The sequence below is a fragment of the Sceloporus undulatus genome, chromosome 3, assembly GCF_019175285.1.
Source record: "Sceloporus undulatus isolate JIND9_A2432 ecotype Alabama chromosome 3, SceUnd_v1.1, whole genome shotgun sequence".
In the NCBI taxonomy this organism is placed as follows: Eukaryota; Metazoa; Chordata; class Lepidosauria; order Squamata; family Phrynosomatidae; genus Sceloporus; species Sceloporus undulatus.
Genome location: NC_056524.1, coordinates 86,875,846 through 86,887,155, shown reverse-complemented (window position 1 = coordinate 86,887,155; position 11,310 = coordinate 86,875,846). Strand labels below are relative to the sequence as shown.

The window sequence follows — 11,310 nt, the reverse complement described above, 5'->3', positions numbered from 1 at the left end:
ATTATTATTATTATTATTATTATTATTATTATTATTATTATTATTATTATAGCCTAATCAGTAGGTGTGAAGTTTTTTCTGGAAGTTGATAAACCCTATCCAGAGAACTTACAATTTATAATTCAACACTTAGGTCATCAGAGAAAGTTGGTGCGGGTGAGGCAAAAGTAAACAAAGAAATAATATGCATTATTATTTTAGTGGAACATATTAAGTTTAGTGTCAGAAGGGCAAGGAGTTAAGAAGCAATGCCACAGGTCCCTCAGGAAAAGAAAGAATCTGAATTGTTTTAAACTGTTTCAAACAAGTTTGAATTTCTCTTTAAAACTGTTTTAGCTCATTTTATGAGAGCCAGCATGATGTAGTGGTTTGAATATTGGACACTAAGACCAGGGTTTAAATGCCTGCTTGGCCATGGAAACCCATTGGGTTAACTTGGGCAAGTCACACTTTCTCAGCCTCAGAGGAAGGCACAAATCTTGCCAAGAAAACCCCATGATAGGTTTGCCTTACAGTTGCCATAAATGAGAAATTGCATGAAGGCACACAATTGCTGATTTCAACTGTTGTTTTTGCATATTTTGCACACACAGAGAGAGTTTAGGATCCCTACCCCCTTTCTTCATAGTACTTTATACCTACTTCCCTCCCTCTTTTCACCCACTTCAGGTCTACAGAAGCAAACTCATACACTCAAACAATAGCATTTCACAATACACAATACATATTCTTTGGGAGAGTTTATTTTGGTCAACTATATAGAAGATATGCTGAGGAAGATGCCATTGAGCAATCATGGTGCATTTTGGGAACAGTAACATGCTCAACTGTCATCCAGCTATGAACATGTACAAATATCCAGGATAGTAAACTGAGCAAGGGATAAAATTAAGGTGTGTGTGTGTGTGTTTTGAGGATTCTGTCCAGGAGACATCTGTAGGCTGCAGATTTTGTTCAAATAATTTTAGTTTGATTTTAATGCGTATAAAGTCTGAAACACACTAGCCATTGAGCCCCGGATTGGGGCTGTGGCAACCGCACACCACAGACCCAATCCAGCTTTTTTCCAGCACAAAAAGAAGCAGCTAAATGCCACTCCTATTTTGCACTGGAAAAAGGGTGCCCTTTCTGCCGCCACCATGGCTTTTTGGCACTACTGTGGCATGCAGAGTCTAAATGCCATGCCACCAGAACACCGAAAAGCTGCCATTGTGTAAACAGCCAGGCGGCTTCACAGCAGCTTCTTGCTAGCTTGGGGGGGTTTGTGTGTACGCCACACCCCTCAAGCCGCCAGGATGCCAGTGTATTTTGCCGGTCTGTTCCAGTCCTAAGACATCCCCATATAAACAGGAAAAATAGCCAACATGCAACAAATAAAATGGCAGATAAACAAATGGAACATAAATCAGTAAATAAATCAGGGCTACTGCTGTTGTTTTTAATATGTGGTTGTTAACCAAATCAAGGTGTGATAGATCCACTGTCCAGGGACCCATTCACACTATACAATTGTCGCACTCTAACTGCCATGGGAACATCCCGTGGAATCGCGGCAGTGATAATTTAGCAACAAGCAATGGGCATATCTCATTGAATCTCATTTTGGGAGAAAGGTGGAATATAAATTCAATACATAAATAAATAAATACACCTCAGTTGCTGATGACAGTAGCAACTCTTGTCAAAATTTTGATATATTTGCCAAAAAGCAAACAGACCTAATTCTATCCTCTTGCAAATTGACTATTTTTATTTTTATTTTTTTAGTACTACCCTAACAAAGATCACAGGGGTTTTTTTGCCTGAAAGAACAACACAGCACAGCAATCCAATGCAAGATAGGAAGCAATCATAACTTAAAATGCTTTCTGGGAGCATTATACAAATGCTTAGATACGACAATCTATGACAACATTGTGGTTGTGTACCTTGAAGTAAACTCCAACTTCTGGTGACCCTAAGGTGAACCATAATAGGGTTTTCTATGCAAGATTTGCCCAGGGGGGGGGGGTTTGCCTTTGCTTTCCTCTGAGGATGAGAGAGTGTGATGCTCAAGTTCACACAGTGGGTTTCCATGGCTGAGCAGGGATTCAAACCCTAGTCTCCAGAGTCCTAGTATAATTGTTAAGGTCCACAGGTAACAATAAGGAGAAACAAACAAGCAAAATCCACGATCCAAGATGGCTTTATTTGCATGCAAAGGACACAGGAGATAGTTCTACCAACTGTGCCAAAGACCAAAACAGGGAGTAGAACTTTTATAGTCCAGCAGATAGGAGATAACACTAGATTTTGTTTTCCTTGCATACCAACAACCAGACATTCCCTATCAGTCTGTTATTAAGGCTCTTTTGTTCTCCTGAGGCCTCTGGGACCTTGAGCATCCCTGACTCCCTTCTGCAATCCATCCTCCCCCAAAAGCCTCTTTCTAAACTACATATATTTTTGATAAACATGTTAACTCTTACATGTCAAAGCTTGCTTATTATTGTTATTATTATATGTACTGAGACTGGGAAAAGGAAGAATGGGGAGAGAAAGAAAGAAGGAGAAGGAGGGAGAGCCCAGCCAAAGGAAGAGCTGTGGGAGAGAAGTTACCAAACCCTCTCATAATGACACCCAAACCACTATGCCACAGTGGCTATCTAATCAACAGTAAAACGGCTTCCAGTTGCACATAGAGTTCATGATATCTGAAGAGCCAAGGGTTCCACAGATTGGCATGTGTACCATGAAGCTGCCACTGGATATAATCCATAAATTTAATCCCCTGTCTGTAGTTATTTTGTGGTTGGTAGCTTTAAGCAATTGTGACTCTAAAGCAAACTGTGATTTCACTCCTGTTAAGATTCATGTGTTCTTACCTAGTGGAGGCTGAAGCATTCCCCCTTTCTTCTCACAGGTTCCAATTTGCTGTATATCAGATGAATCTACTAGTCTCCAGAAATCATTTTTGTTATCACTTCCATCAAGCCGCAACCTTAATCTGGCCCCTGTGATTCCAATAACTGTGGCTATACATACTGAGGTAACATTGCGAGGGTCATGAGCTTCCAGTTTCATTCCTACTTTGAAATCATTGCTAGGTGGAATCCTAGACTACAGGAAAGGAAAGATGAAACATATGATTGGTCCATTTTCCCACAAAAGAACCAGCAGTATTTCTTTGGCTAGTTAACAGTGCTCTCTGAATAGTCTGAGAGTACAGTACAACTAAGCTTTTTTGCTACTGTACTTTTTGGGCTTTCAAGCTAATATTTTAATCTATCCCTTCAATTAAATAGATAAAATATTACCTGGTACCTAAGTATTCCTGGCAGCTTGGGCAGTTTTCCAAGCAAAACAGAATAGTTTTCCAAGCAAAACAAGAACAAAATGAAATTTAAGTCACCATAAATCATTTAATTTAAAGACTGTCTTTAAAAAAAACCAGATATTTTTTCTAAATATTTATAAAAGTTTAAAGGTATATATAACACATAAAAACAAACTCATGTATACTGTTATTAAATGTAAGCAACATCAAAAAAGCTATAGTAGAAAGTATGTGTATGTATATATATATATTACCATTTATTTGAAAAGGGACATTGGCTCTTACCTGTGATATGTCCATTTCCAGTAGATAAGAGCCCCAAATCAAGTATATATTGCCATTTATTTGAAATACAAGCATAACCTCGGCATATATGCTTCTTTATGTTTTAAAATTCCTACCTGTCGGAAACAATGTGGAGGCGCAGCTGCAGATCCAGTCTCTTTCAAGTAAATGTCCCAGTTAAAATATTCTAGAATAAAACAGGGTATGTTTCAGATATCTTATAAACTTTTTACACATGTAGATAATTCAATTATCTATGGACTTTTTACATATGTAGATAATTACACATTTAATTCTAGCCATTTTCTGTAAAAAAAAAAACCAATAATTTAGAAACGCTAAAGAAATATAAAAAAAATCTAAATGTTAAATTTTCACCACATTTTTCACTTACCCTGGATTAAGATCTCTTATCATATACACACTTACTTTTAGTTCATCAGGTTTCAATTTATGTATCACGATTTCATAAATATTTTTATTAAAATCAGTAGAAGTGATTACACTGATTTCTGGGTTTTAGTCCAAGAATATAACATGAAAATAAAAAGGAACATTCTCTTGTGTGTAGAAGAGTAGAAATGAGGAGAGAAGATAATAATGGCTTGAAAAATCCAGGTTCTTAGTTCCATTTGAATTTCCTTGAACTGCTGCTAAAAAAAGAGTCAACTACTATGTTTACACAGCACTGAATTAAGAAAAATACAAGTGATTGTCAGGCTTCAAAATGCAGCCTTTCTTTCCATGATAGCAACCAAGACAGCCAACATCCGTGTCATTATAAACACTATTTATTTAAAACCCTATTTTTACTATTTATTTACATATTATTTACAGTATTAATAACAATCCTTTTCCACTGCCTGCTACTGAAAGAAAGAATGCTTACAAATTTACAGTGAAACAAAGCATTTCATATGTTTCCCAGTCAACAATCATTAAGTACGTAACAAAATCCATGCTTATGAAGGTAATCTGTGTACAGTATCTCTTCCAGACTTTTACAAAAATGTACACAATTGCCAGTTTATCTGTGTTCTTCTATTCCTGTTATGAGCATTTTAAAAAACTAACCTCCAAAACGATACTGTTCTGCCATCTAGTGGCTATGTTAATTATAATGCAATAACTAAAAGTTGTAGGAAAAGGCTATTTTTGGCTGTGACTTTTCTCCTAAACCGATGAAAGTGAAAGGGTTACATCAGTAGTACTCAAACCTTTTACACTTAGGACCCTCCTTTACATCTACATGCTGATGTAATGCCCCCCACCTACTTGACATAGTATATGAATTTAAAAAAATGTTTATTTAATACATGTATTGGCACATTCATGTATATTCAATTTATAAGGAATTTATAATGCTTTATAAACAATTCTTTATAAACAATTTAAAAGGAAATAGCATGATTCAAATTAGAATAGTTTTATTTAAGTAAGGACCAAAACACACTGCAGAAATAATCCAGTTCGAGGCCACTTTAACTGCCCTGGCTCAGTGCTAGGGAATCCTGAGAATTGTAGTTTATTTGTGGCACCAGAGCTCTCTGATAGAGAAGGCTAAATGTCTCACAAAACTACAGTTCCCAGAATTCCATAGCACTGAGCCAGGGCAGGGAGGAGGAGGGATCAAGGGCCTTCAAGTCTCATGCCCTCTCTCTACCAGCAACTCTCTCTCATACACACCCCATTTGAGAACTACTGGGTTACATGAACTCCAAGAGCCTGACATTACATTCCAAGTGTGTGTTTGTGTGTTCTGTGCTGGAAAAGAACAACTGGTTATGAAATAGCATCATCCATGTCTTCCACTCATGTGTATGACCCATTATGTTTCAGATTCAGAATGATGGGATAAAGAGACTGTTTGTGGCAACAGCAGTTGAGATGAAAGCCTTTTTTTCTTTTTCTTTTTGCTCTAGTTATCACCACCAATATCACTGTTTCTTCACTGCTTTTGCAACAATTGGTTTTGCATTCCTATTTTAGAACTTGGGGATCTTGCAAAATCAGGATAAGAAGTACTTCTCGCCTTGAGCAGGATTGAAAGACATCCTGCTTCAGTTGGAGCACACTTTTTGCCTTTTTCCTGTTCATAAAAGCTGAGTAGGGCTACTTGCTTTTATGATTCCTTTCTTTTTTTCATTTTGGCATTTGCATGGGTCTAGTTTAACTTTTCCAGTTATCCTCAATATACATCACTAAGTTTTTATACATTTATCTGTCTTTTTTGTTTGTATGACAGTTTTATATTTTTCTTCCATTTGTGTTAGAAACTACTTTTCCTGCCATGTGTCACTCTGCTTTGGACTATCAAAGCTCTACCGCTATATGCTGCCCATTCCCCCAGTCACTGCCTTTCTTCGATAATCCTGTTGTCTTTCATTTGGCTTTACAAACACTGCAGACAAAAACTGCTTTCCAAATGTGTACACTTGGCCAAGCTTCTACAGTAGAGCTGCATACTTAAATCTTTACATAAGGATTTAGGCACTGATTGTGCTACACAACAGCAAAATTGTGAAATTGAATGCACAACCAAATGTGGATCTACATATGCAGCCAAGCACTCTGTAGGCGTAATGGAACTACATGAGACACTCCACTTACACAGTCTTGAATAAAATGCAGACATCACATTTCAGACAAAAATGACAAACTACAGAGGAAATTGTGCATGCATAAGACAAAAATAGGATTCCAGTCCTTCTCTCTCTCATTTCTTAACTGCTCATATCTTACTTACCTCCCTTTTTACTTTTTTTTGACATATAAGGTAACCTAGGGTCTCTACAGACAGGTGATTCAACGCTGCCCCTTTGAGCAATTTATGGCAACCCTAAGGTGAGGCTTTCACAGGGTTTTCTTGGCAAAATTTGTTCAGAGGCTTGTCATTGCCTTCCTCTGAGGCTGAAAGAGGGTGACTTGCCCATGTTACAGAAGTTTGGCTGAGCTAGGAATCAAACCCTGGTCTCCAGAGTCGCAGTCCAACACTCAAACCACTACACCACACTAGCTCTCCTTCAGAAACTACATTCCCCATTTTTTAATGAGAAAATGTCTTTTTAAGAGCGACCTAACTTGAATTTTATCACTTCTATTTTTAAAATGTACTTTATCTATATTTAATTATATACACATACACCTTTATAAATTAATAAGGGGAGCTTTTTAGTCTGTCTGAAATCATTAATTTGTTAACAACTCCAACCTATGTCAACTCAGTATTAAATCTCACAGGGTTTTATGGGACTTACTCTGATTAGCTAGATGTAGTGTAAGACGAATGCGTGAGTTCTGACTTAAACCCAGAGCTGAAGAACCGAAGAACCAAGGGATTGTGCTTTAAACATAGCTAAAGGACCAAACAAGATGGTTCCGCGCAAAGCATTGATGTGACGAAGGTATTTGGCAACCGAGGCGAGGAAAGTCTGAAAACTTGGAAGCTGAAGCGGGGTGCCGTCCAGGTGTGACGAACTATGACCGGGAAGAACCTTATCTCCTGAGTCGCCATGATGAGGAACTGACAGGACAATGGAGGACTTTGAACAGAACGAGTTGCTTTGAACACGGACTGATCTGAACAACCTGTCTGTCCTCCCAAAAAAGAAGTTGAGTAATGGGCTGCAATATTGCAAGACTTCAGCAGCCAAAAGCCAGAGAGAAGAAAAAGTATAAAGACCCTGGACTTTCATCTCCATTTTGTTGGCATCTACCGCGGCAACGGTGTCATCCCCAGCCTTCGAGAACAACTGATCAATGTTCGGCGGAAGGAAAGTGTGTGTGAGTATTGTATGAATGTGTGAGTGAAAGAGCTCTTGATAATCAATGTTTGTGTTACTTGTGTGATTCAATAAATGTTACATGCATGGTGTTTAAAACCAAATTTGGTGTCTCAAAGTCTTTCTCAGCCTTGCTGTGAATAGGTCCACGGAGGGAGAGGTTTTCATTACACGCTCTCAGGATAAACAGGTTGCCCTTACAATCTTGGGCATAACAGTAGAGATTGCAGCCACTGCTGCCAATTACTCCTCTTTCTCTTTTTCTTCTTCCTCCTCCTCCAAAACAGGGTTGCTGAGGTCTCGTTCACACAACATTTCAGTTTAGATCAATAGACAAAGGAATCTTGTGGCACCTTTAAGACTAACTGGGAGAAAGATGCTTGCAGCATAAGCTTTTGTAGCAGACTATGGGCTGGAACAGACAGTCCTTTAAAGCCACCACCCAGGCAGCTTTGGAGCATGTTACAGTGCTCCCTCGGGTTACGAAATTAATTCGTTCCGCCGCCGCTTTCGTAACCCGAAAAGCATTCGCAAGCCGAAATGCCATAGGCGCTAATGGGGAAAAGCCGCGATTTCGTGCGAAAAAGCGCCGAAAAGCACCAAATTTTTTTTCGTAACCCGAAATAACCTTCGTAACCCGGAACAATTATTTTCAATGGATTTTTTTCGTAACCCGGAAATTTCGTAACGTGGGTATTTCGTATCCCGGGGTACCACTGTATTTATATGCTGCACACTCCCACACTGCTCAGAAGTTGGGTGGCCACCAGACACGGGTGACTTCAAGACGCTCTGGCAGTGCGGTGTTTATATGTCGCGCGCCACCGGAGTGGCTTGAAGCTGCCACAGGGCCATGGCGGGGTGGAAAAAAGCCGCCTTTTCCCCAGCCGAAAAAGGAGCAGATCTTTGCCACTCCTTTTTCAGATGGCTTCAAGGCAAATTGGGGCTGCAACATCTTTGGAAGGGGTGGCTTCATGCCATCTCTTCCGCCCATATGTTTCGCCCATGAGTCTACAAAAGCTCATGCTATAAACATCTTTCTCCCAATTGCCACATTACGTCACTACCCTCTTATAGTGCTGCTATTCCACTTTTACTGCTTTGGCTGCCTCCTGTTGCATTTTGGGGGTTGTAATTTGGTAAGGCCTAAGACCTCTCTGGCTGAGAATTTTGGGATTTGCCTCTCCTTAAACTGCAAATCCCAGAATGCAACAGGAGGTAACCAGAGCAGTTAAAGTGGAATAGCAGCACTATAAGTGTGTAGTGTGGTAATCTCAAAGGTACTACAAGATTACTTTAACACAACTATAAAACTTTGATACTATTTTAACTGCTATGGCTGCATCCTATGGAAACTTGGAATTTGCCAACAAGGAGTTGAGGAGGTAATACAAAACTTTACAGGTTTTACAGGTCTGTAAAACATTACAGAATGTTTGTCTGCAAACAAGAATAAAAGGCATGGAATAGTGTTTTATATAAAACAAACATTACAACATAAATTGATTTCTGAAAATAGATAAGACAGATATGTAATTGTTGAAATCAACTGGAATGGCAAAATAATGCATTTAATGGGTATTTATGGCTCCAATAATGAGGAATCAGCGTTAGTATGGAAAATTGTTAAAGTAAGGCTTCTGAGCTAGACCTACAGAATCTGATTTGCATGGACTATTGGAATGGGGTTATTGGTCCTAATAAAGATAAATGTTCCAGTAAAGGTATTAAGGAAAATCAAAGGAGACTACCTAGAATTTAAAAGTTCTTTGGACTAATAGCCAAACTCTAGAGACTAAACTTTTTTTTCCAGAGCATCATTAATCTTTTTCTACAATAGATATGTTCTAGATTTTTATGAATATGGCTAACTTAATAAACAGAGTTTCTGTTGGTTATTGATAATGAACTGGATTGTAAATATAGATTATTTCTTCAGTATGTGACAGCAGCACCAAGAATATTGTTTACTCAACTTTGAACCAGACTCAAGCATTGACAATAGAAGAATGGATTGTTAAAGTTGCTGGGTTACCCCAAAGGGCCAAATTAACAAATGTTTAAAAGGTTAAGCCAGTTCAAGACTTTTTGAAAGAATAGAAACTCTTCATAATTATTTTAATTTTTATTTTTTAGCAATAAAAATTCAATGATGTATGGTTATTAGTAATTTTAGTAAGATTATTTAGTAGGTTCTGTAAAGGTAGAATAATATATTTGTCTCTTTTTTATTTTTATTTTCATCACAGTCAGGATTGGGGGACCAGAGCCCTACTGTATATTAGCTGTTTGTCTTTTTTTTTTCCTTTCCTTTCCTTTCCTTTCCTCTTCTTTTTCTTCCTTCTGTTTCTTTATTTTTGACTGTATATTATTTTTATTTTAAATTAGACTGTTTGTATTAAAAATTAATAAAAAGTAATCTAAAAAAGAGAAAACTTGGGATTTGTAGTTTGGTGAGACACTACAGCTCTCTGGCAAAGAAATCTAAATAGCACATTAAACTACAAATCCCAGAATTCACACAGATTAGAACCATGGCAGTTAAACTGATATCCAAGTGGTAGAATTGCATAGTGTGAAAGAGACCTTAGAACGAAAAGTTAAGTTTCAATATGCTTGGTTTTGCAAAAGTAAAAAAAAAAGGTCAAAAGTCCTCAAAGAGGACCTCCCCACCCTTACCTAACAATAAAGTCCTGACCAGCAGCATTCTTACCTGAGGCTTAGGATAGATAGACATGTGGCAATATTCTGTAGCCTAGTTAGTAAAGAGTAAAGTAGGCTCCTCTTCACAAAAACAATCCTTTTCTTCCTTATTTATTTATTCACTTTGCCTTTCTCACAATATTGAGAACTAAAATTGTTTACATAATGATTGTTTTAAAATGTTAAAGTCATCAGTTTATTTTATCAGTACACTGATCTGATATCCTATTATACAACAAGACATAAAACATTTTAATAAATAAGAAAAAATATTTTAAAAAGAGGTACAACTGCTAAAAATACATTGTTACTAAACTAATAACTAATAACTTTATTACAGCCATTTGGCCAGCACAATTACAAAATTCCAATTTAAAACATAACTTAGTTTTATACCATAGGTTCATGTACAGGCAGATTGAAGAGTATAAACAAATGATAGTTTATAAAAAGTAAGGATAAAAAGTAAGGATAGGACTGCACGATCAGGTAAACACACAACAATGAGTAGGCTGCCATCACCTCGCAAACAACTCTATCATATTGCTACAGTACAAAGGGATGGAACAGATGGCCTGTAAAAGACACCTTCAGGGCATCATCAGAGCATAGTGTTTACACGCTGCACACTCTGATGATGCCCTGAAGCCACCCAGAAAGCTGGGCAGCTGCCCAGATGTGAGGGAGCTCAAGATGCTCCAGCGGCATGGCATTTATATGCTTCATGCTACCGGAGTGGCTTGCAACCAGCTTCAAGCCATGGCAGGGCAGGAAAGGCCAGCTTTCTGCTAGCTGAAAAAAGAGCGGATCTTTGCCACTCCTTTTTCAGCTGGCTTTAAGATTGGGCCATGGCATGTGGTTGCCATGGCCCCAATCTATCTTCGGAAGGGGTGGCTTCAAGCTTAACTCTTTAAGTTAGACTCTTATGATGGGTCTATTTATACAATTCATAAAATTGCAGTTCATGTTGAGTATACCAAATGCTTGGAAACAGAAGTGGTTTGGATGTTGAATTTTACTTGCATGTAAATGATATGATAATTTGGAGACAGGATCCAAGTCTAAACACAAAATTCATTTATGTTTCTTATATACTTTACATACGTAGCCTAATGGTAATTTTATACACAATATTTTAAAGTAATTTTTTGTATATGAACTATCAAAAAGCAAAGGTATTACTATCTCAGCCACTCATGTGGACTATTTTGAATTTTAGAATGA

The 11,310-nt window shown here is 37.8% G+C and overlaps 1 protein-coding gene across 1 annotated transcript in view; it reads right to left on the bottom strand.

The window, feature by feature from the left end:
- Positions 1–11,310, bottom strand: part of SCML2 (Scm polycomb group protein like 2) — a 60,375-nt gene that overhangs the window by 25,385 nt on the left and 23,680 nt on the right. The window contains 2 exon segments of the mRNA XM_042460480.1: positions 2,865–3,099; positions 3,718–3,788. Coding sequence (XP_042316414.1) covers positions 2,865–3,099; positions 3,718–3,788 — 306 coding nt within the window.